Source organism: Battus philenor, unplaced genomic scaffold (genome assembly GCF_028537555.1).
Source record: "Battus philenor isolate CCGP_79_NKW_IND1 unplaced genomic scaffold, ilBatPhil1.0.hap1 SCAF_4, whole genome shotgun sequence".
Lineage (NCBI taxonomy): Eukaryota > Metazoa > Arthropoda > Insecta > Lepidoptera > Papilionidae > Battus > Battus philenor.
The window spans coordinates 4,508,810-4,535,896 of NW_027181704.1; the positions used below are offsets into that span (position 1 = coordinate 4,508,810).

The window sequence follows — 27,087 nt, forward strand, 5'->3', positions numbered from 1 at the left end:
GTTGATCGAGTTAATGAAACGAATAATATCATGTCTCATAGGTAATGGAATAGCCTTAATACTTTATTAATGATATAATTTACAACTTATTTATTAAACACATACAATTCTTATACAAAGTGTTATACAAAATTATTCATCTGTGTCACAGGGTGACTGTAGAACTAAAATAAATACAAACATGTAAAAGTTGATCGATATAACTATGAATTTTATTATTTCGTAACGTTTAAATAGTTTTTCTAATGGCCGCTGCTATTGGGGGCCTCTCATACCATCATTGGGAATCATCAATCATCTTTGGGAAGGACAGGATCGTTTTATTTCATTTAATAATTTTTTCACATTACTTTTACCCACCTTTAACAAATATATCACATTAGCTTTTTTAGTAAATTATTAATTATTACGGGGAATAACGTATAGTTAGATAGATCATTACATCTGAAAAGCCACAAAAATGTTAAAATAATTGTTTTAATAACAAAATTACCAGTATCACTAGTGTTTATAATTACATTCGAACAATAGAGTAGACAAAAAAAGAGTCGCTGTAATTTGGCAACGCCGTATTGATGTGCAAAACGAGATTGTTAATTTGCGTTAGTTTAAAGAAAAAACATTGAGAATAATACTGTTGAAGGTTTAGCAATGAGTAATCATATGAAGGCCGCCAAAGAAGCAGTTGTAATAAAGGCACTTTAAAATTAGGTGCTAATCTAACAAAATCTCACTCGTAAAAAAATCTAATCTTAACATTGGGGTAAAACAGAACTGTCAAAACAGTGCAAAGTGGAAGCCTGTGACACCCAGCTTAGCGACGAAAATAGGGCATTATCATAATGAGTGCCTGAAAAAAATTAGGTTTGTTCGGTCCCGAGCTTAGTTAAAGAGATAGGCAAGAAAATAATATACTGCGAAATCTTTTAAACAGAAAAAGAAAAATAATAAAGTAGAAAGCCCCACGCTAGTAAAGAAACGTGAAGATATATCCCGAGACCATAACATAAGAATTATACTTAATGCAAAAGTTTTTAAAGGAAAGACGTAAAAATGAACGCTATTTTATATTAATATATAATATTGTAAAATTTATTTTTAAACAACGTTAGTTAGTTTGCGGTGGACATCGATTTCAGCGTAAGTTATATTAAAAATGAAATACATTTCATCAGGCTGTAGCTGTACGCATAGCAGTCTTTCGTTATTTATCACAGATTATTAAGCTTACAAATTTATGAAATATAGTAAAAAGGCATAAACATACATAAATATTTGGAGTTTTTAATGCATTCATAAGGATGATTACTTAGTTGAATCTGTAGTTTGACCAGATTGATTCAAGTATTTTTTTTTATTTTATAATATAAGGCAAAAATAACTAATTGAAATTTATTTAATACCAGTAACAGCAGAGTATTTTTGAAAAGGTCAAGAATAACGTTCACGCAGCAGAGTACTCTTTTAACAAAATAAAGCGTTTGCGCACTGGTCAAACGAACAATAGTCCTCTTTACAGTATAGATGATGCTACATGTGTCATTCTATTATTCTCAAAAACAAAAGAATAATTTCTTGCATTATCGCTTTAAGATACCGTGGAAGCTGTAGCTGCATTCGAAAACGCTCCGGAAAAGATTCTTAGAGACTTGGACTCACTGCTTCTTACGATGGTTTTACAGAATGAAATCATAGATTGTCGAGGGAAGTATTTATAAAAACAACAAATCATTTATAATTTGATATTTAGTGTAATATTTGGTACTATAAAACCTTTCAGTGACACCTCTAGTAATTTTAACTAATTCAGTTGTAAATTATCAGTTTATAAATAACTTTAACGACAGCATAAACTAGAAATTATACAAATAGCTTTAGAAATTGTTATTCGATTAGCCCTAATGTTCGCGCCTTGTCCAGCCAATCCGTGCGTGATATATAGCTACCGCAAAGCACTCGATTGCCAGTAAAACTTTTTCTGCCATGAAGGACTCGGAAGTTGTCTATTGCGATAACAGTGCCTGTAAAAATAAAAAAATAGAGACTAAACATCCAATATATTTACTATAAATAAAGTTACAAGAATAGTTTAAATCATGTTTATTTTTGCGGTGAAACCTAAAAAAGCGCTTCGGTATTATTTAGATTGTCTTTTAAATGACGTTTGGTTTTAATCAATTTTTATTTACTGTCTGTATTGAACTGATCATTATGAATTTTCTAATATCAAAAGATTTCAAGAATCTTAGTTTGATTATAGGAAAAATAAACCAGATCTTTGGATATTAGCGGAACAAAACTAACAAAAATAAAAATTTACAAAGTTTTTATACAATAAATCGGACAAGAACTTTCTTCTACACATTTTATACACATTCTTCATCTTTTTACACATTCTACTTTTACACATTACACATTTTACACATTCTTTCTGCACATTCTATAATACAGTACTAATTGGTGATTTTATAATTTTATCCATTTTATCATTAAATAATTTTAAAATCATTTTTTAAATATGGCGTCGTTATCATGTCAAAAAATATTGGAACATGGTCGCTGGGGCCTTAATGTTCTGGAATGAAGACCACCACAGAACGCCAGGTGTAGTATTCTATCAACAAGGTGAACAGAAAATCTTGTTAAGGTCGTAAGACGCTAGATTAGTCGTTTCCGATCGGTCTTATTGCAAATTTATGAATCGGAGAGGCCATCGTCCAAAAGTGGACATTCTTTGACTAAAATTATGTCATAGTTTCTTTCCTTTTACACTACGAGTATAATATTTTGATGACGTTTTTCAAAGCCGTCTTTCCCGGGGATTTCTGTATTTATAAAGATTTTCTATTACATGTTATTATGCTTCGTTTTCTTTCATCATGATCGCGGGAACTCACTGGATGCAGGGAGCGCATGACAGCTCATTATTGCGATCTTTAGGGGACGCCTTGCAGTTGCCGTCCAGCGCCTGACATGAATGAATAAATACTACGCTTTGTAATTTAAAGATAGTTGTAATGTTTTACCTGGTTTCAATTTTAACTGCCACCGATTGTTCTCATCTTCGTAGTATTTTGACAAGTTCTTTAAGGAACGATAATATGCTTTACATTCTTCCCGACTAGAGAACGCCATTGGTGTGCGATCATAGACATTAAACCTAAAAATTATCAAAACAATTAGTTTTTAAATCAGAATTTTAAAGAAGTGAAAACAAATTGATTTAATTAATTTTTATAAGAGTTAATTTAATAGCAGTAGGCGGCTATTCATGGAGATGTAAAATGGTATATAATGTTAAAAACATTCCTGGGTGAGAGTAAAATAAGTTAACATAAACTTCTTTACATATATCCAAAGATAAATAATAACACGTAATATCATAATCTGGGCCACAATTTCGAAATTTATTTTATATGCCTTTTCTTAAGAACTCAAAACCTTTCGTAATTTTTTTTTCGGTAATTAGGTTGCACAGATTCACTTAAAATTACCTTATCTGTTTGACTTCTTCCATCTTGTCTAAAGTAATAACAGGTGCCGAATATCTATGGTGGTGACCTTCTTCTCTATACTCAGCATCCAATTCGAAAGTTGTAAGAAATTTGTAATCCTCGGGAAAATCTTCCTTTAAACGTTGGGCGCCGTAAAATCCATCGACTAGAATAGTGTCACCACCATTAACATTGATGTGCTCAAGACATTGGAAAATCTGCAATCTTTTTAAATAGAGATATTTAACAAAACAGTGTTCAGTATTCGAAATAAAAAAAAATTCATGGACGTTAATTATTTCATACTTTCAAAATCATATTTCAAAAGCGTTATAAAAGGAACTTCCTTCCTCTAAATCATGTCTTCATTAGTTAAGGTCATTGAAACGCCCTTACAGAATCGATGATGAGATCTTTCCATGCCGTCCTATCGTTCACTTTCTTCAGGGCTACAGTAATAGAGAGTACTAGTATTTACTTGATAAGACCAGCGGGTAAATAATTGTCATATTGGTTTATCTAAATGTCTGCGGACAATGTGTCACAAAAAAGATTACGACTCGTTAGTAACATGTTGTGGTGATTCTAGTCCTGATCTTGAATTGGGAACAATTTTGTTTAATCCGACGCTATAAAGATGATGGCGTGTATTCGAATGATAAGCAATCAAATGTGCTTACGTTCAGCCCAGTTGTACACCAAGGAATTGGAATTTTAAATGTGCCTATTCAAGTCGAGATCCTCCCTCAAAGGTTTTGTGCGGAGATACTCAATGAAAGATTCGGTTAAGTGGCTTAGCTTCGGTAAAATAAATAATTTACCGACTCAAGCCGACGTGTCGGAAGGAGACTTCGAATTTAGTTATTTCAGAGGTTTCTTTTTTGGTTTCCGAGAGGAAGTTTCCAAAAGAGCAGTTGTTGAGTAACTCTCCGGCTCTTCTCAGCCGATCAATATTCCAAGCCATATGTAGCTTACTAATGAACTGATTACACAGACCTTTTTATAATGTTAAAAATAATTTACCATTAAAAGTGCCTTTAAATGCCTAATTGAACAAAGATATTTAAAATTTTTGATTCTCATTTGACATGTAAAATTTAACTTGGTTGTCGTCCTCCGTAGTTTTGGAGGTGCTGATGGATCTCCTAACGTGAGAGTGACCCTCCCAAGGCACGTCCTGGGACATCTTTCCCCGTCACTGTAGAGAGAGCTTTGTGAAACTAGCGGACAAACAATGTGTATCAATGTAAAAAATTCGATGATATACCCGGCAGCTTCAGTGAAGTAAGTATTATCCGTATGAGCAGCTAATGATATGGTCGTGTAGGCTGTATCTGCGTGATCGAATTTATTATGAACGAGCCACATCCCTCCAAACATCGTGTGTTGTACGCCTCCTAAGGCATTGCATACTTTTTCTGTTGCCGCTAATGTTGGTTCTACCTGAAGAGTAAAATATTATTATTTAACTTCATCAATTAGAGTGAATAAAGTTTATAAAAATTTTGAAAAGAATTTTTAAATCATATGGTTCTAGATAAAAACAAGGAGCAAGTGTAACTGAACAGATATTATTAAATATTAACTTGGAACGATCAAAAAAGTAAATATAACAAATAGAATTTAAAATTTTCACTCTTTTTTAATTAGAATAAAAATGTTTATTGATTGAAAAATCGCTAAACAGACATAACATTTTCGGCAACATAAATTATCGACAAAAGTAATATTTCACCCGAATTTCCGTAACTTTTGTTATTCAATTGTGCCAATTATTGAGCACCGCCAACCGCAATTACGTACGTTTATAATTATTTTAGTCCGTTCAGACAGAAATAAATTAAAATTTACTGTCGAAATATTTTGCAAAATGTTTGCAATTTTCGGAGAGGAGCTTTCAAATCGTTCATTCAGTCTGTTACCAAATATTTTGTAATGTGTAAGATTAGGAATTTTTAAACGGTTAAAGAAAGAAAATAAATTTGTTTATCTTACATCCTCAACTATTGCAACACCATAATCCAGAAGTGACTGAAAGGCAGTTCGTGCTTTATCCGTAGAATTTAAGAATTCTTTAAACTGAACTCGCGCGATTTTCTCAGCAATTTCTTCTCCACGCCATAATTTCGGTTTGTGCTTCCGTTTTTCGATCCAAGTCTTGTAATCGAATTTCATTAAGAAATCTGCTTCGTAAACTGAGCTGTGATTATCGTCCCCTGAAAGAGTTAAAAATCAACATTATACATACTGGTATATAACATAGTATAATAATGTATATATGTATAATTTTATATATTTTTTTATTATAATTTATTTCCATGAGGATTTTTAGAGGTAAATTAAACATTGTAAAGATAAGACGTCGCATGTTGAATACGTTTTATGGAGGAAATAAAGATCGCTTGGTTATTATTACTGGCAGTATCCCAAAAAGCGAAGTCTGGCTAATCTTTTCGTCTTTTTTTATTTAAATAAATTAATAAAAAAAGGCTATTAGCTTATAGTTACAGATGTGCATTATTAGTTTGGAAATTTATCCATATTTAAACATCGTTAAAATCTTACACGAATCCTAAAGAACTATGAAAATTTCAAATCAAGGAATTAAAAAATTAAAATATCAAATAAATGTTGCTTGCTGGGTACTAAGGTTGATAACAGTACATAATTTTATAACTCAAAGTGTACAAGTTGTATATAAAAAGCTGGAAAAGTGCCATATTATTATGGGAACAAAATAATAGTTAATATTACGGTGTCTGCCTTACTCATTTCGGCGTTTCTTAGAATAAAGATATTGTTCAACATTTTTCGTGAATAAAAATTGGACGTCAATTTAATCTTGATATTTTCATTCAAAGGTTGGACTTTAAACACTATTTTTTTATTAATGTTTCAATATTTCAGTGTTGGTCATATATTTAATAATTAGAATTAATTACTTACAGGTGATATAAAGGTGATCTTCGTCGAATTTTATGTCAGCAATGAGCGTATCTGGTACATCCATTAAATGTACAATCCTTTGAAATGTATCAAATCGATAACATGATGAACACCTGGAAATTAAATTATCATATGCACATCGAGAGTAAAAAAAATTAATTAAAAATGGATAAAATTTATAATGTAATTGAGTATCTTTTTGTACATATTAAGAAATGTTTTATAGTAAAAAGTTTTTTTGTATTAATTTATTTTTGTATTTACCCCGCTAATGAATCTAATCTATTTGTTGTAATTGATGTTGTGTTGCTTGCCGGACTAGGCTTTGTACAGCTTCATCGAAACTGAGCCCGTGGAAACAGCGGTCCACGGACTAAAAGGGATCTAATCGCCCGTCTTCCGAATATATTGTTAAGTAAGTAATAGATTATTATTAAGAATAACAACATGAATTGATTTCATGTTTTTAAGATTACAGGAGAATGTATAAAAATATATTAAAGCCTTACCTACAATGGTCTCTCAGCCAAATACACTCGAACTCTACAATTTGATCTTTATCAAACTGTATTTTAACCGTTCCTCTATCGTACGTTGCATTTTTAATTCCTGTAACAAAATAAAATCTTTAATGAATTCAGAACTAAAAGAGTAAATTTTATTACGAAGTATTTTGTACCTTTCATTTTTGGCAAATATGTCTAAATGTTTGGTTAGGTAATGTTGTATGATGGTAGAACATAGAACGATTAATACTTGAAGTAAATCTTATCAATGGCTGTGGGTCAGAAGAGGACATCTACATTATCGCATGCATTACTATTTAATTTATAAAAAACAAAATGAGGTTAAATAAATCTCACATGACATCAAGGCACTTTAATATTTATTAAGGTAGGTAATTGTTTGAATATACACTAGATATGAACATAAAATTATATTATCATTCAGTCATACTAACTTGAAACAATCTGGAAATGTATAAATAATTATAAACATATTATGTTTAATTAACCAACACTTATTATGTATAATTGCAATATATTATAGATTATAATGTCTAGTGTTCGTTCCGTTTACAGTTTATCTCTGCGGAGTTATAGTCTAGTGTTTGTGTAGTTACATGAATAATCAGTATTTGACAATTGCTATATGCTAAATACGGTAACAAAGATAAACACATCTTTTGAGTACGTCGCATTTTAATCTGAGTACTATCTAATATTACATTTGCAGTAGTATAAACAGCCGTGTGATCTTTAAGTATTATAACAGCACTGCGGTTTACTTAGCACAACAGTATTTCATTTGAGCTAGGTTTGAGAATCCCTATAAACGCCTGTACTCCGAGGGTTCTCTTTACCGAAAGAAATTTAATTGAAAGATATCTTTATGAAACTAAAAGACAAGCAAACATTATTCAAGTATTTTTTTTAGTGATATTTGAAAAGACAAGAAAAGTTTTCAATCTTTTTTTCATAGAAAATAAATGAATTTAATTAATAAATTCTTTCCCGGAGTATTGCTGCAAGAACAAATCGGAAATGAGGAGATTTGTAGAATCAAAATCACCAATGTAGCTTGAAAAATTGCTCGTTCAATCGATAGCCATTGGGTCTGAAAAATTCTCAAGTGGCGATCACGAGCCAGTAGACATGGCATGGGTAGGCTTCCCACTAACTGAACTGATGACATATATAAAGTCGCAGAAAGTCGCTGGACGCAGGCAGTGCAAGTTAGGTTTTCGTTGCGGTCCTTGGAGAACACTTATGGCGAGCAGTGATCGTGTATTAGCTGAAAAGACAAAGAAGAATAACATCTTTTTGTGGCCGTAGTAGAGAAACGTTATTTTTATAAAACGAATTTCAGTATTCAAGTTCATTTAATTTGAACAACTTAGTTAAATTATCTTGAAGTAAATTTAAGAAATTCTTCTTACAAATTTTTTTTTCAAAATTAGTGTGAAGAATTTTTAATGACAATGAAGCTTAGGAACGAATTGGTCTACTATTATGTGTAAGTGTATTAAAACATTTTTTTATGGTTACCAAAAATTGTTAAGAGCTTTTCTCGAATCAGCATTTTATCAGCGGCGCGTTTAGAACACTTTAATATGAGAATACCATTAGTTGCGTTTAGAAGAAAGCCATTTAAGTTCAATCTCATTCTAGTTTCTATCAAAATAGGCTCTTTTGGCATTCTTCTCGTGACGTACACATGTGGCTATTGTTAATGATGCTATGGGGGTTATAATATCAATATAAAGAACAAGTTTCTGTAATAATTCTATTTGTATTGTGCCGCGCTTATTAAATATCGGTAAATCAGTGGCAGTTTAACCTTGACACGTCATAGATGGCGCTGTTAATAATGGTGTTATGATGGCGTCAATTGTGGTCACCGGTCGGTAAATCAGTCGGTATTTGAGATGATAATTTGAAATATTACAGAGTAAAATTTTAAAGGAATCGACAATTGAAATAATAAATTTTAAATGTCGTTTCTTCATTTTCTCATACATATTATATTACATAGTCGAGAGAATTCGTCTTATACGAATAAACTTATAAAGTGATTAGTAATAAACGGTAAGAAAAGAACATCAGAAGAGCAGAGTTTGAAAGAAATTACAATCAAATTGAATTCTAGTTCTATAATAGCATCCTTTAACTTAAATACGTGGCAGCGATAGTTCCAATCGCGTCTTGGTGTAGAAGCCACAACAGTAATACTTAAAGTTTTTATATCAATTTAAACAGTTTAGAAAACAAAAGAAAATTATTGGTTTAAAAAATTGAAAATTTATTATTTTATTATTTGTTATTTTTAATTTATTTTCGAAATTTAAACTTGTTGTAAAGTTTTTGCAAACGCTTTGTCAAGTTAAAAGATACGTGGCAAACCAATTGTTTTTTTAAATGATCAATTAAAATTGCGTCATGCTTTTGATAAACCGCGACCACACACAGAAACAATAAATAACGAGGCACTATGAGAGTAATGAGAATGTTTGAATAATTTCTTTATCTTTAGAAATCCATATATTATTTGCCAATGTTAAAAAGTTGAGAAAAAGTATTTTTACAAGAGATTTAATTAAAAAAATATTAGCTGCTTATTAAAGTAGGCATTAGTGACGTAACGTTAGGTGTGCTTTACAGTCACACAATACGACAGACATCAGTTCAATCGTAGGGCTTTTTAAAATTTATTTGTTCCAGGATTCTCGCTTCTCAAGCGTTAAGTCAGAGGAAACTGTAAAAGGCAGAAAAGCTAACATCGCACAGCACCAACAGAATACCTATATCCAACAGATGTTTGGTAACACACAGTTCCAATATGATTCATTAAGTCGCATAGTGCAATAGAGTGATGTATAAGATTTGACGTATATAACATTGTATACATAGAGTTTGTACTAATAACTAAGGGTAGAAAATAATTTCTAATACGTATATGTACCTAATATATCATACTAAGCCGCAACGAAAATGACCTCTGGTTAACGGTATACTATATTGATCCCAGAGTTATTTATCGCCGCCGGGCAATTCTGTAGAGACCAAAAACATACTCGATAAAAACAAGGGCGGGCGCTCCCGCACCCGTTAATTTACAAAGCTCTTTCATGTTACGGAAAAAGTGATAAGTTCGTTGTGTTACTTCTGAGTATCTTTTTACGGCTATTTTCTTTTATATGCTATTTTGTATGTATGTATTTTGTATATTATTGTGTATGTATTTTGTATGCACTTTTATATGTATTGTTATTCACTAAGTTCCGCTGTAAGTCTAATTATGAGATTTTGTATAAAAATTAAATATATTTTTTCATCGACTATCGATAACTGTATAAAACAGTTTAAGAGTAGTACCCTATCCCACGAGTCAGGAGATGCGGCGTGATTTGCTCCCAACTGAATAAAACTATGTCGTCCGTCATTAAAGTAATAAATAAGTAAATTGTTTATAATATTTGCATAACGAAAATTAGTAGGTTCGCCACTAAATGGACCGACAACATTGACAAGTTCGCGAGAAGTCACTGGATATGGTTAGTGCAAAACTGTTCATCGTGACTATCTTTGGTAGAGCATATGCTTCGCAGAGGCCTATCGGCTAACATTTAGATAGTTATCATCATTTAAAGTAATTACAAATGTGTGCTAGGAGAATAATTCCGGAAAAGTTCAATTTGATAGATTCCTGAATCAAATTGAGCTCCCCAATTGTGATTAGTTAATTTAAAATATGTGGCTGCGATAGTTCTTACTGGGTCTTGTTGTAAGAAACGCCTATAACAGTACTTAACTTGGTAATTTTTAGTAAGTTTAGTTAGTTTTAGTAAGTTAAGTTTCATTAATTAAAAAAAAACATTTACGCTGTGATAGGCTTTTAAATAGTTTATATTTACCAAACCTCTTAAATTGATTGCATGACATTTAAGGAGCGTCACGGAGTTTATTCCTATAGTCAACAATACTACATTACTTACAGTAGCCGAACAGTAACAGTATGTCCAAATATACGTTTGTTTGATGGAAAACAGTTTCCATAATAATGCAGTGTTCTGGGGTTTTGTACATTATATTTTATCTATATTTAGGGTATGCAAATTTAAATTAAAATATAAAAATTCATCATTTATTATCACTTTTTACTATCTTTTATTGACGTCAGTTGATTCGCACCTGTTAAGATAATGCCTCAGACCTGAGAAGAAATAGCGAAAGAAAATATATAATAAATAAAGACTTATAATCGAAAATAAAAGAATATTACTTTTGAATTTGTAATCATCAGTCATTTTTATATGACACATCATTTAGTCTTACTATTTTCGAGTCAATATATTAAAACAATTATAATATTAAAATATATAAAAATAAAAAAAAATGTTGTTTTTCTTTGTAACAATTATTGTAGACGGACTAATTATTTATATAGTTTAAATAATATAAATTTATTTATTTAATAAACGTTGAAATTGCCCGGAGGCGAAGACATCAATCTCAAGTTGTGCTATAGTCTAAGTCACTTACAGTGTAATCCTTAGCTTTCATGTACGTTTCCCACAGTAAGATTTTTAAAAATCTATAAGGTTGAGTGTTAGGTACGAATAATTAGTTTTTGCTTCTCTGCCACCTCATATAAGCAGAAGTTTTAAATAACAAAAGGTAACTAACATTTGTCATTAACAAAAAATCAACCAATGCGGAGGGCATTCGCTTTTTGTTTCAAGATTTTTTCTTATTTTATTCATAAACATGAAGCTAAAAGTGTTACTTTGTATAATTTTGTCCAGAGACATAAGAGGTTAACAACATAATGTATACGCTGTGTCCCATACTGCCACTTAGGGTGTCTACGAGTACACTTTTTCATATATATACGTAAATTTATTGACAACATACAACTACAGAGGACGATATCATACTTAATATATAGTGTAGCTTTTGAAAACAAACTTTCTACCACAAACAATTGATAGCCTTGGGGATAAAACATATCGAAAGTTCGAAGTTTGGTCGACAACATGAACGTAGCCAATGTCTTTACAAACAACGATAGATTTATAGTCAAATAACGAAAAATAAATGTTAATTATAGGTTCTAGAAAATATTTATTACCAATGATGACTTACGGCAGTGAAACTGTCTGTCAAGGATTTTTTTACTGGATTGTATTTGGAATGGGGAGATACGTAGACGAATAAAAATAATCATCATTAGTCGCCAATTGGTAAGTTGAGGTGGCAGTGGCCAAGTCACAGAACAGGAGTTGAGAACACGACTGGCAAGTGCAACGTAAAATGTCCATTCACAAAGTGAACAGAGTACATTGTCAGGATTATCGCAAGACGCTGGGTGGAGGCTTTAGACTGAGGTATATGTCTGGAGTAATGGTGATAATAATGGATGAACAGAAAGGTATCTTGTACGTTTGCCGATAAGTAATCTGTATGTAGATGAGGACTATCAAAAATATCATTAACCTGAAGAAAAATTCTCTACAAATCACGAAAAGATGAAGAAATAAAGTAAAATTTTACAAATTACAATATTTTAAAATTTTTATGTATATTATCGCATCCAAACGTTCCTTTTGGAAATCTATGGAGGAGGTCTATCTCAGCAGTGGACATTCTATGACTAAAATAAAACAATATTTACTACGAAAGTTTTTATTTAAAAAATGTATATCCCTGATAAAAGACAAGGATTTTCATCCAATCACTGCATTTATCGAAGTTCTACGAAAAGTCCACTAAGAAGGGTAGCAGTTCTAAAAATTTCACACTCCATCGACTCCTTTAGGGGTATCTTTGAATTTATCTCACGTCTGAGAACTACTGAAGCACGTAACTTGTAGGACAAGGGCCAAATTACGCGAACCGCCAGCTCTACGATTATTGCGTCCGAGGTCTTTTTTTTAAATGGAATAATTCACAGGCTTTTGTTCGATACACTTTAGTCTCCAGTATTTGCAAAAAAATCCTGGTATAATTTAAAATTTGAAAACGAAAAATGTGTTTTAATTTTTTGCGAGGAAATTTTATGATTTAGGAATATTTATTTTAAAAAAGTAACATCCAATTAGGCTTACAGTTGACAAGTGTGTTACGAGATAAATAAATTGAAAAACGTTCGAATAGGCTATAAATCAACTCCCCGTCTTGTTAATGTTTTGTTTACGGAGCAATATTATATATATTAGAACCGCAAAAATTCATTAGATAATAAAATCTATATTTTACTTAGAACTTTACTTAAAATTTTTACTTTATAATGTATTCATTTCTTTAAGCGACTAATACTAATGTGTAAATAAGTAGTAACTGTAAGTTTGCCATAATCAATAAAAAAAAATAAGGAAAAATTAAAAAAATCGATTTCTAGCATGTTAATCGTTAACGTATTGATTTTTAAACAGGATGTTAGGTTAGGATTTCTAAATTGCCGTATTCCACTACCAGTGTATCTTGATTATATACACGTACACTGATTCTATTTTTGTGTGCGTTCACGGTTACACCAAGGTCGAAGCAATCAAACATTCATAATGTTATTCTTCGATAACTCGCCACGGCGTAATACGGATTTTTAAATTTACTGAATATTCTGATAATAATTTATACATTTTTAAATCATTTACACGACGAAGAGTGTATTGTCTTTTCGTATTATTATATTATTATTTTTCGTGAGATTTAAACAGTTAAAAAAATTACAATGCAGCCAGTGAGAAGACCGCTTTTAAACTTCACAGCAAATAAATTAATTCCGGCAAGGTATGACATTTAATTAACATTGTAACTGTTATATTCTAAAGTTTTTTTGTTATAAATTTTAAACCGTTCGTGCTTATCAATAGTTTACAGTTAGTATTAATGTAAACAGTTCTTGCTATTACTTTATATTTTATTGATATTCCTTTGTGGTTAATCAAATTATTATTTTTGTTTATTGCACAATTTTTTTAAATACTCAAAATAATCTTGAAATAAAAGATAAATAAACAACAAAACAACAAGTTTATTTTTTATCATAAACATGAGCTTATCTATTTATTTATCACTACTTATATTTATATACAGGCGCTTATCACTTATATCTTTTTTGAATATTTAAATGTAAAATAAAAAAAAAACTATATTACTATATTAAAGTAATATTTATTTAATAATAATAACGTTTATTTTAATATACATAACTATATTAAAATACGTTAATTTTTGAATATTTATTTATGAATCCTTAACTTAAATACACAAATTTGTAAACATTACAATAGAAAATAATAAATGTAATAGTACAAATATTTTGTGAAATATTTATCAAAACATTTATTTACGGTATACTTCTTTATTACTTATTTTAGATTTTTATATAATTAGTGTGTATTGTTGTGTATTTTTTTATTTATTAAATATTAGTAGGTACGAACGTAAATTATTTTTTATAACTTTTGCTGCAGGAGTCGCAAACACTTTTAATAACTTTTATTGTAAAAGTGATTTCTACCTCTAGTTGTCTGGAGGAGATAGCTGTTTACGATAAGATCGTTTATTGTTAAGTTAGCATTATATAATTATAAGCACTAAAGTCAATTCCTTTGTACATGAGTGGTGTAAAAATATAACTATATTGGTATATCATCAAGGATATATTAAAATTATCAGTAGTTGTTCATTATCATAATTATTACTTCTTGTTTTATTCAAAACGTACTGCATAGAAAATCGCCAGTGTAATTAACTGACTAATCTCTGAGAAGACCTGAGTCTGTTTTGCAACCCGTTAAGAAATGTGTTATAACAAATATATTCTTCCAAACATTTATGTTAAAACACAATCATTTTTTGTAAGCAGAATCATATCACTTGACATTGAATTGGTGTTTTAAATTTGATTAATAGCGGAGCGTTTCGTTTCTTACCTTAATTTCTCTAACTTCTTTTTTATTGTAGGCTTGTGTCGACAGTCAATAATGTAGCAGTGAACACATCGGAGACACCGCAACAATTTAAGCCATTGACTGAAATACCAGGTCCATCAAAGTTGCCGATTATATCGACTCTTCATCATTTTCTCCCTGGGGGTATTTTTTTTTATAAAAGTTTATTGTTATGTACAAACGGTATGGTGGTGTGTCAAATTATATCATTATCTACTTAACGAGCTATGGCTAAGCAACTGTGAACTTATCAATGAGGTAGACGTAAGTAGTAACACACATTGATAGTGGACATATCACTTAATATTATGGAGACCGGAAAGTAATGTCATTTCTGTCGACATGTTTTACAGAAAAACGGGTTGGTTTTTACCGCTACGGCATTAAAAATTTGTATACTAGTTGGCAAAAGATTGTCGATAACGAAGGTGAATATATTGATTAGAAATAAAACTTTGTTAAAAATGTAGTCGTGTGAATTTAACTTAAGAAAGCGACATTACTTTCCGGTGCCTCTAATACACTGAGAGATATTAGACGAAAAGATGTTTTTTTATGTCTCTACTTTCTGTATTACAGTTATTAACAAGTAGTTGCAACAGCTAGTGGATAATGATAGGGATCTCTATTATTATAAAAGAAAATTAACTTACTATGATTCCGGCGTATCTTGAAAATTTAAGAATATAAACATATTCTCAAATTTTCACAGCTTTTCTCAAAAATTACAATTTAAATAGCCAATGGTCACTAATTTATAATGATGACGAGTATACTCATCAATACACGAAATCTTACCACTTCTCCTTGATGAAGATACTCGTCAATCTCAGTTAACTGGTTAAGGAGAGTAATGTGCGACTGGCAGATCACAAACACCAAAAAGTTTTATCAAATGTGACTTGTATACTTTTTACATAAAACCTTTATCTCCAGGTTCTCTTTACAAAGCGGGTGGATACGAGATGTTAGATCGCTTGTACAAAGATCACGGGCCAATCGTGAGACTTTCTGGATTGTTCGGAGGGCCAACTTTGATATTATTGTATGACGCTGAATCGATAGCATATGTAAGTCAATGTTATTGTTATGGTAATGTCTTCTTATTTGGGATACGCGTTGCCCGTCTGAGAGGATATGCAGGGCTGTAATTTATAACAGTTCTTGGAGGGTTGATGGATATAAATGATTTGCCATAATATTTTCTCATAATACACAACATAAGATGATCATAAGAATATTTTCTTATAAAATACAAATCCATATATTCATAATACGTTTTAACCAGGTTCGTAGTCTATGTTCCGTAAGTGAAAAAGCTTAGTTACCCTTTTAAGTAGAAACTTAAAAAAGTGATTTAATAAATTAACAATAAATATGTAATGTACAGTAATTTTTTTTTTTAATATTGATGAATTTAAGGTACTACGAAGCGAAAACTATACGCCAAAGCGGCCAGGATTTCAATCGTTGGAATATTATCGGAAAGTAATTAAAAAAAAGAATGGAACCTCTGATGAAGTAACTGGACTAGTAACCGAGTACGTATTATTTAAAACTTTACCTTTGATTTAATTTTTTTTATTTAAAATTTGAAAGTAATAAAATAAATTAAATAATTTTAATAATTTAGATCTTGTCTTTTTTTGCTTCTTTGCAAAAGCTGTAAGGCATCCACTTCTATTAATAAGCATTCTCCAGAGATTTCCAATCAAAGTTGAGAGATGAAAACCAGCATCTATCGTCTTCTGGCGACCTTAACAAAGTCGTCTGTCTTCGTTGTGGGTGGAATGTGCGCTGGTCACAAGGATACTCGGCGTGACGTAATATAAAAATAAACATAACGATAGCGAATATTATGTTTATACAATACAATGTTGCAAATATTTCGACTGTGCAAAATTTACTTTAGAGTAAAGGATTCTTTTTAAATTCATCATATATTTATTTTTAGTCACGGAGAACAATGGAAGAAGTTACGCTCCACCGTCAATCCGGTGCTGTTGCAGCCCAAAACTATTAAACTGTATACTTCAATATTAGACGAAGTGGCCGTTGACATGGTTAAAAGGTAATTTATTAAAAGAGGTTGGTAGCCTTGTAATGTCCTTATTTAGGGACATAAGCCTCCTTTGCGAGGTACTGACTCTAGACTTTTCCGATTTTTCTCCATTGATTTTAAAATACGCTGATATTCTTTCTGGTCATGTCATACTATATTATTCAAGAAGTGTTAGCGTTTGTTAATCGTATTTTAAGACACAATACCAACGTGTTACTGATTTTCATTTAATGATTAGAAATAATATGTAAAATTTTAGAGCGAGAGTCAGTAAATAACGATAATCAATCTATATCACTTTGCTTCCAAAATGTAATCAAAATGATTAAATTATTTGTTTTTATATTTTTGACCAGCAAGATTTAGTAACTTCTGTGACATAACTTTCTTATATTTTTGGGAACTTTTTTTATTTTTATTCCATACAATTTCACACTTACCAGGAGTGTTAATGTTAAATTATACGCATTGAAAACCACTCCAAAAGTATAATTATTTGTATTGAAAACTTATAAAATATTAATGCTTATTATAAGCATGTCAAAACATTTATAACGCTTACTAACTTACGAATTAAATTTAAATAACCGTCCTATTATTATTAACAGTCAAAACCTTAAAGGGATTCGAGTGTGTATTCATTTAAAATTATTTATGAGGTTAGGAATTATGGAGGTCTTCAATGAGATACTAATAAATAAATAGAGAATAAATTAATTTCTCTCTGTTAAATATGTTTATAATATCTATTCATTCATACAAACATGTGTAGCTATTCGCCTTTCTAGCACATTCACTTTCTGACATATTTTAATGTAAAAGTGCCTTACGTAGTAAGTATACAGTGGATAACCATAACCAAACCATTACGCTTGTAACAGATAATTCGACTCTTTTTGTTTCGTCTGTACTAAATATATGTTTACTTTATTCGTAGTAGCTGTATAAGCTTTAAAGGGGGCGAATGCTTGTATATATTTATAAGTTATAACACCTATTTACAATCAACTTGTATATGGTGATGCATCTAAATTTTTAAAATTAATTTTTTCTATGGCTATGAGACTGGCCAAAATCTTCTAGCAGTACAAATTCTGCAGAGACGGACAGTAAATAATAATAAATTTTAACATGGGGTTATCCGATTTATGATTTTTTTTTACTTTGTTATCATTATGTTATTTATTATTTCTGCAACCATTGATTTTTAACAATATATTAACATACATTAAGTGATAGCAAATGAGGTAAATATTTAACTCCTTTAAAACTTTTACATCTATAATCAATCTCTCTGTTTATTTATTCATTTCAGAATGAAATCAATTCGCGATGAAAATAATATGATTAAGGGTGACGTGGGCAACGAAATGAACCTGTGGGCGTTGGAGTCCATAGGGGTCGTAGCACTTGGCAGCCGTCTCAATTGCTTTGATCCTAATCTACCCGCGGATTCCCCAGTGAGGAGGCTCATTCAAATTGTACATGACTTTTTCGCGGTGGCAGATAAATTAGATTTCAAACCAAGCCTTTGGCGGTTGTTCCCAACCAAAACTTACAAGAGGGCTATGAAATTGTACGAGGAACAAGAAAAGTGAGTTACAGGTTATCTGTGATATTAGATATATTATTTAATATTTATGTGAATGTCTCATTAAAAAGAAAAATATATATTTCCGATGGTACGAGTGCTTTGCAGTACCTTTACTTACAGAAAAGATTGAGGTATTGTACATTTTGTCATAGTTATTTAGAGATAACTATTCGCACCGCACTTTAAAACAGACGTATGCAATGCAAGTGTCCAACAGTGGAGATCAATGGCGTGACATTGTACAGCAAAAGCTATCTAGAGTCATGATCCCATGAATTGAATTTAATGCTAGGAGGAAGGAAACTCAAATCATCATCTTTTCAGCCAACCGAAGCCCACGAGGCAGCCTCCACAAAAGATCGCCACAATGCCCATTTTTGCATTAATGTACACTCCACAATTATCAGTTTTATTTTCTTATTTGGTATCAGTGCATTACTAAGAAACCTCTGCAAAAATCATTGTCACATAGACTTGTTCAATGATTATTCTTTGGTGCCTTTGAACAAATCTTTCAATAAGTCTTTTTTAAGAGGCAGAATGGTAAATACTTGAGAAACTGAAATAGAACCAATTTTTCCTACGTGTAAAAATATATATTGTTGCTATTTTAAAATGATATTATATTCGTAAAATTGTTGCCATATAACGATTATACGATGAGATTGTACAAAAAAAAATACAATATTGCTATTTTCATTTAAGGCTGAATAAGTTCTTTATTCAAAATGCTAAAGAGAAATTTGTCAGTGAAAAGAAATCGGATAGTGAAAAGGGAATATTGGAGAAGTTGATCGAAATAGACGAAAACGTTGCAAATTTGATGGCGAGTGATTTGCTGTTTGCCGGTGTGGATACGGTTAGTGTTTTTTAATTTTTTTTTAAATAGTTTAAAAAAATATTTTCTTTTAATTGGCGTATTTAATTTAAGCTGCACCTCCAGTAAGTTTTATGTAAAAAAGTATAGCAACGTCTAATTATTAATTAGCCGCTGGGGCTTGGAGGTTGTGGATGAGAGAACACGGACTGGTAAGTCCAGTGTTGTTAGGTCGTTGGAAGACGCTAGATGTAGGTAGTTTCCAACCGATCCTATTGAAAATCTAAGAAGATGGCCTATGGACGTGATAGATGGGTTATATAGATATCTTAGTCGTCGTTTTAGCTCATAGATGTCCACTGCAAGGCAAAGGCATTTCCGAAAGATGGATAATATAAAGGTGGACGGGTTGCAGTGTGGCATTATGGTACGAAGACGAAGCTGCCGCACATCCTCTGGAAACTTATCTGTGTACAGTGGCAATCCTACGTAATTAATGCACAAAATGTGAATTATGTAATATTGTATCACGGGAATTGAATCTGCGACTTGTGATCGAAGTCTAAATCATTTATTGCTGCGCTACCATTGCTCATGTAAATATGCATGTGATTGTCTTTGATTTTTGAAAAAGGTTTAAAGTATTTAGCACCAGTGGAAGTTCTATGGATTAAATGATGATGATGACAATAGATAATTAAAAGGTTGAGGATGGCAGCGGAAAGTAGCATGATAATACCGATTCATAAAATGTGTTATAATATACAATCTTGTAGGAAATTCTTCACGTACTGAGGTACTAATTACCATTAGCTTTTTCGTTCGTTTTAATTTTTTTAGAATTTGTAGCCGAATTGTCTCGATTTATAGACCATCAGATTTAAGCAAGATAAATAGACATTGAGTAATAAAATAAAATAGATCCTTTATTGATATTTAAGCCGTTGATTAATTAACAGAGAATAAAAACAATGTTATCCTAAATCTTTTTATCTTAAATTCATTAGTAGTAAGAATACAATATAAAATGTATGAAAAATGTATTTTTTGTGTGTTACAGGCCGCAAATACAGTAATACCAACATTATATTTCCTTGCAAATAACCCAGAAAAGCAAAACAAATTAAGAGAAGAAATATTTTCGGGCGTAGAGAAACGACCGTATCTCAAGGCTTGTATTAAAGAGGCTATGAGAATTATGCCCGTGGTTTCAGGAAACATGAGAGAGACTTCTAAGGAGTACAATTTGCTCGGTTACAACATACCCAAACATGTAAGTAAAGTTATTGTGTTCTTTCAGCTTTTCCTAATGATGCGTATAATATTTGGCTTGTCTATTTTGATTTTGTGTTTCTATCTAAACAAATGTTACCTTAAATATACTGTACAATATCGTGTAATATTTGTGTATATATTTAGGCACATACACTTAGCCTCTTAGACTGAACTATGTTACTGTTTACAGCAAAGGTAAAACTCTTTCGATTAGTATTTTCATTGACTATTTGAATAGCACCGTGCTTTTCAAATTACATTGCAGTAATGTTTTATTGTAAAAAAAACACCCATTACCAGTCAATTTATACTACATTCGCAGTGAGTTCATACCTAAAAATGTACCAGTTACATCATAAAAAGTGTAAAGATGTAGTTTACATACCTTGATGAAAATAAACATTTGTGCTTGTGTTTTATTCAACTGATAGTTTAATGATATTTTCTTTGAAAATTATTCATCCACAATTGTTTTTGAGAAACTAAATTCTTATCTTGTGTAAGAAAAGACAAATATACAGTACTGTAACACATGTAAAAAAATAATAAGACTCGAGTGGCAAAATTGTAATAAACATGTTAAGGAAGTAGTAAATCGGATTTGAATTTTATTGATTCTAATGAAAACGCTTATCACTTGTAAATCCGTATGCTATAATTTAAAAAAATCTCGTATAAGCCAATATGAGCCTTTAGCTACCGAATTAAATCAAACTAATATAACTTCCTTTATTTAAAAACTTTTTGTACTTTTTCTTACAACGACGAACTTAATGCCGAAGGCATTCTCTGCCAGTTAATCATTTAGGTGGTGCATAGATAAATCGATAAAGGTAAGTGAATCTAGTTAACATAATAAAACACGAGAAATAAAATAAAGAGTAAATTCAGATTGAGAAGGAAGAGAATCATATAAAAATACCTTGAATAAATATACCCATGGCTACTTTATAATATACCTTAATAATTAACGTAAAGTTTGTTGGTATAATTTTTAATTTTATTGTAATAATTTATTTTCCAGACGTTTATGACTTTTGCTCATCAATATACAGCGATGATGGACTGTCATTACCCAAGACCCTACGATTACATACCAGAGCGTTGGATAGCCGATAAAGACGACCCATTGTATCACGGGAACGCACATCCGTTTGCTTTCAGTCCTTTTGGATTTGGGACAAGGAGTTGTATTGGTAAGTTTTTTACTTAGATTTATTTTGTGATTTCAGTGCTAGCTTGGTTGTTGTGTAAATTGTGTAATATTACCTACTTTTTGCTAATGATTATGTTAAGTAATAACATAGTAAGATTGGTGTATATTCTGAGCCGTGAAAATCAAATAAATAAAATTAAACCAAATAATCAAAATTAAACCAAAACACAAAATCTAAAATTATGAGAGCATCTAATATATCGTACAGAGTCCGCCTGGGGAATTCCCCACGCATTCGTTTCAGTATCTTTATTGTGATAGCATATTTGTGTCCCAATGGAAACATTACAAAAAGGAACCAATAGATGTGTTAACGACTTAAGATAGATAAGAGACAATTATTTCGATTTAATTTTCTCTTACCTGTTTTATTTCGTGAAAGTATATTTGGTACAAAATTTCATGACAATTCATCGGCAAATTTTTATTTTGTTTTTTTAGCAAATTTTGGAATTCGATAAACTGTACAGTTTATTCTTTTTTCAAAAAATTCGCTTTTTTTGTGTTCAATAATGCAGCGCCTGGTAAAATTAAAAGGCGCAAACGATCCTATAATAATTTTATGCTTCATGCTAGCGAGTAAACACATGGCCTGACGCTAAATTTTTAAATTTAATTAAGCACATGTTGATAAAAATGCCTTATAATTTGATGTCGATTTTGACTTTTGTAACTATTTATCAATGTCGATATTGTTGATAGCAAGTGTTAAAATGTTCCATGTACAGAAATATAGCTTATAAGGTGTCCTAAATATCAACTACTTGCTATAATAATTAAAAAAATTCAAGTATTTTTTAAGTTATTGTCATTCAATGACTAAATGTATTTTGTGCATCCTGGAATGTTTTTTTCTATTAATATAAGTACACAATTTATTTTTTTAATCTTAATTTTACCGGGCTTGACCTTCCTCTAAGCGACTGATAAGAGTTCATTCACTGCAATGATTGTAATTTTAAATAAAATGCCACTGTCAGAGTAAAAATATTAGAAAATCCTACTTTACCTTAAAAGTATTTTCTAGTTTTAATATTTATCTGCCCTAATATAAGATTTTGTCTTAACGTTGATTTATGGGACACTCGGTATGAATAATAAAAAAATATTTACCGCAATGGCTTCATTTTTCTAAACGATGTACTGAAAATAGTTAATAATATTGAACTCTTACTTGTAACACGATTTCGGCGCGACTTTGATTTATCAGACATCTTGTATGAATCAAAATGTTTTACTTTTTACAGGTCGGCGCATTGCTGAGCTGGAAATGGAAACATTCGTCGCTCGTCTTATTGAAAATTTCCACGTCGGGTGGTTTGGAGGACCGTTGAAACAATATCAAAGCGCTCTGAATTATGTGAAGGGTCCTTTTAATTTTACCTTTAAAGATGTTTAAACTTAGATCTCTAGAGAGGCAACAATAATTGTTGTTTTATAATTTTATAGCTTAATTTTATTTTACACGAGTGATTTTTATACAGGATATACGTAAAGACTGCACTATATTGACTCAATAAACAAAATTGTAAGTTTTTTAAATTTTTTTTATACATATTACTTTTTCTATTAATTTACATTATGAAAATCATTGTACTTAACTACCGTAAAAATAAGTTTTCCAAGCAAATATAACCTTTTAACTTTAATGTGTAATCATTAATTTGGTTATATTTATATGTGCAATAGAATAAAAATACGTATAGTTAAATCTGTTTGTACAAAAAATTATGTTTAGTTATAAGTGGGAACATTGTAATAATTTTTATTTTAATTTTAATGTGTACTAAAAATATTTTTAGTCATCGTGGAAAAGCTGATAGATTTTAATTTTCATATTTTTCTAGAAATTCACGAAGCACTGATCAAAATCAGTTTATAGTTCGCTAGGTTGGTACATTACGAAAATAGTAAAAAGTTTAATGAAGGTGTTGAGAGAAGGATCGTGGCGTTAGTCTGTACGAGAATGAACTTACCTGCAAAAGAGGCAGGTGTTCATTGACAAGTTTATTGTTTTTGTTAATTTTTGATATTTAAATTTAAAATTTGTTAATTAGACGAAAATTGCTAGAACTGTTAAAAATGTTCATTAAATTTGTGAAATAAAATTATATGTCACCTTTTTTAACATTTTTTTATTTAAATATCTTTACAGGTCCCTTTCGCTTACGTAAAAACGTTTTTTATTTCTAAATTCTCTATCGTTTCTAAAGTCTTGAACAAATATTGTAAAATGTTTTATATATTATTTGGTAAAAAAAAGAACTTTTAAGTTAAATTTGTCGAAAGCATCTTGGAAACATCATCTCGGAGACACTTGATGGTATAATTAGCTCAGTAATTATATTACCTATGGTGGTCTTCAAACAAAAATAGAGTAACATATACGCTCCTGTCAAAAATTAGTAGCAATATTACTTAGCTCAGTTATAACGGTACAATAGTTAAAAAGTAAAGGCGCTAATATATTCTAGATGGATCATAATATAATAGAAAAGGTGTTCCGTCGATCATGAAAATTTCTCGGATAAGATAACACAAGATATATCTACTACAGATTTAAGGCGAGGTAAACTATCAACATGTGTTCGATTTGGGACGAAATTTGAAAAAATCCGAAACCTTCATAATTAGTTTCACTGTTATTTATTTTAATTCTTTTATTACAGTTATAGTTATCGTGAAGTGTATAATCTCATTCGACTGAAATTAGGGTGGGAAGATTAACTCTTGGTAACGATGTGATAATAATCTAGAGCCCGCTTCTTATTAAATTTTAGGCAAACCGAGACCATTAGCCGTTAGGGCGATGTTTCGTAAAGCCAATTATTAAGTTGAGCGTCTAGAAATTCGGTATATAAGATCGTATTCTATTTTATTTATAAATTGTAAGTTTTATCAGTGCCAGATATCTAAAATATTGTTATCGACTACATAAAACAAGCAAAAATTAAAGAAATTAAATCCTTAAGATTAAACTTATAACAGTATCGAAAATAATAATCGGAAATATCATCATCATTGTAACCACAAGACATTTACTTCTGGTTTTCCCATAGATTACCATTAGGACTGGTAGAAAACGGCCTGCATAACGTATTCTGACGACATTAACATTTTGTGGATGAGACGTCTTATTCGGTGCTCTTCGGTTCGAGATATCCACTCCAGAAACTAAGGCCCCGGAAGCTATTTGTTCTGTACGCTGTGGCATGCCCACTGTTAATTCAACTAGTTAATCCGCTAAATTATGTTCGTCTATTAATAAGGAGTTCCTTGTTCCTAATTCGTAGAGAAATGTCTAGAATAGTTCTTTCTATGGTTTCGTCAGCGATTGTAAGCCGTGTATAAATACATATTATTTTAAACATTTTTTTTTCGTGGAAAAATGCAAACAATAGCACGTGGCTTGTCGGTCCCGAAACACGTACAATGTTTTCGATTATTGTATATCATAATTATAACATAACCAACTGTTTCCTACCTCTGTATTCATAATGAGCAGCAAACTGTAGAGGACAGTTCTTCGACGCGGGTACGATACTCAGGATAAAATCTAATATAATTCTCACTTTTTGCATTAATAATTTAGGATTGCCATCGCTCATAAACATGTTTCCAGACGATGGACAGAGCGTCCTCTGCGATCGTTAATTCGCCTTCCAAGCGTGGCGGTTATAATATATCCCCCATTGATATCATTGGGGGAGACCTATGCCTCACAGTGAGATGGATGAATAAGCTTGTAACACCAAGGTTTTCTTTAATAGAAAGATGTTTCATCTTTTTGAGACTAACTTACACACATTTATAATAATATCACTAGCAATTATAAATTTATCTGCAATAAATTTAATGATTATGTTGAAGCAAGATTGACCAATAAAGTATATTATTGTATTAAATATTATATAGGATATAAACATGTCTATAGTTAATATACTTTTACGGCTACGTTAAGATTTATAACAGGAAATAATTTAAAAATTGTATTATTGGCGATAAAAGCTAGATAATCTTTCTTCTCTACTCGAATTTATTGACGGGTTCTTTTCAATTGAACAAACATTCGGAACCTGTTAGTATTCTATACACAGATGTGTATTTATACTCACGTTATAAAATGGTTTTGAAGATTCGTAGGCGAAAAGTGTATTCGTAAGAATAGATATATTAATTTATTGTTTCATTGTTTATCAATGCCTAAACATTTTAAAGGGTCACGAAGTGAAAATCACTTTTAGTAAGTTAATTATAAACGATAATTTTTAAAGCGACGACATGATCCCTTGCGAATAAAGTATGTCATAAGCCCAAAATTAATGAACTCCTTAATTGACATCAAAAACTGACTCAGCAGTAGAAAGTAAATTTACTTTAAGAATATTTCAAATTGAGTTTTAAACGTTTTGCTTAATTGCGCTAGTAAATAATTTGATTCAATTTGTTTAAAGATCTTTTTATCAATATAAATCTGATTTATGATAACTGTGCTTTCCATAATTCTTTTTTAAATGTTTTTGCTAATTACCAAAGTTTTTGATTGACACGGCTCGTTAGTCAGATATTTTTTATTATTATTAATGGTCGCCATACACCTCTACCCTAAAACGGCAGAGACCTTATAAAACCTTATTTACTGTTTCTTTTTCCTTTCTTAAGTTAATTAGGTATTTTGAGCAAGAAAAATAGACAGAAGAAAAGAAGTAGAAAGGAAAAGAAAAAGAGTCCTTTCCGTCATTCTTCTATACGTGACCGATTATGATTTATTTACTCTTTCATTCATTTATGACAGTCGATAGACGGCCACTGCAAGGCGTAGGCTTCCCCCAAAGGTCGCCACAATTACCGATAGCTGCCCTCTAGTGATTTCCCGCAACCTTTCTCTTGTTTATTTTATGTTCATTCATATAAAGAGATTAAATTTAATAGGCCAAAAAAAGGACAATGGGCGGTCTTATCGCCAAACGTGATTTCATACCGACAACCGTTAATAAATAATTTAAAATACTTATGTAATACAAACAAAAATAACTAAGTTTTAAACAAATATAATACGTAAACTACGTAGTAATTACAAAATATAATTGTACCGAATTATAAGCAGATGTATAAAAGTTTATTTATATTGTATACTACATACAAAATCAGGTCGGATCGTGGTCAAGCGCCGCCATGTACTAATTAATGCAACATAAATAACGATAAATTTGTCGTCGTCAGTC

At 30.8% G+C, this 27,087-nt stretch overlaps 2 protein-coding genes across 3 annotated transcripts; one reads left to right on the forward strand and one right to left on the reverse strand.

Moving 5' to 3' along the window:
* Nucleotides 1-1,484: 1,484 nt before the first annotated feature.
* LOC137928853 (trimethyllysine dioxygenase, mitochondrial-like) lies at nucleotides 1,485-7,331 on the reverse strand. 2 transcript variants are annotated; one of them, XM_068771845.1, is made up of 8 exons: nucleotides 7,120-7,188; nucleotides 6,950-7,049; nucleotides 6,441-6,553; nucleotides 5,490-5,710; nucleotides 4,762-4,937; nucleotides 3,495-3,719; nucleotides 3,027-3,160; nucleotides 1,485-2,021 (listed from the first exon to the last, which is right to left on the reverse strand). In XM_068771845.1, exons 1-8 carry the CDS (start codon nucleotides 7,124-7,126, stop codon nucleotides 1,885-1,887), a joined length of 1,113 nt encoding a protein of 370 aa, XP_068627946.1. In that variant the 5' UTR covers nucleotides 7,127-7,188; the 3' UTR covers nucleotides 1,485-1,884. The 2 variants fall into 2 exon arrangements, with proteins under 2 accessions (XP_068627946.1, XP_068627948.1); XM_068771847.1 differs by lacking the exon at nucleotides 7,120-7,188 and adding an exon at nucleotides 7,304-7,331 and having other exon boundaries at nucleotides 1,486-2,021.
* A 6,313-nt stretch (nucleotides 7,332-13,644) lies between these two features.
* LOC137929037 (cytochrome P450 CYP12A2-like) lies at nucleotides 13,645-23,378 on the forward strand. Its single transcript, XM_068772084.1, has 10 exons — nucleotides 13,645-13,732; nucleotides 14,912-15,042; nucleotides 15,835-15,968; nucleotides 16,321-16,439; nucleotides 16,853-16,969; nucleotides 18,276-18,554; nucleotides 19,260-19,413; nucleotides 20,432-20,644; nucleotides 21,671-21,842; nucleotides 23,110-23,378. The coding sequence occupies exons 1-10, from the start codon at nucleotides 13,674-13,676 to the stop codon at nucleotides 23,259-23,261; spliced, it is 1,530 nt and encodes a 509-aa protein (XP_068628185.1). The 5' UTR covers nucleotides 13,645-13,673; the 3' UTR covers nucleotides 23,262-23,378.
* Nucleotides 23,379-27,087: the final 3,709 nt, after the last annotated feature.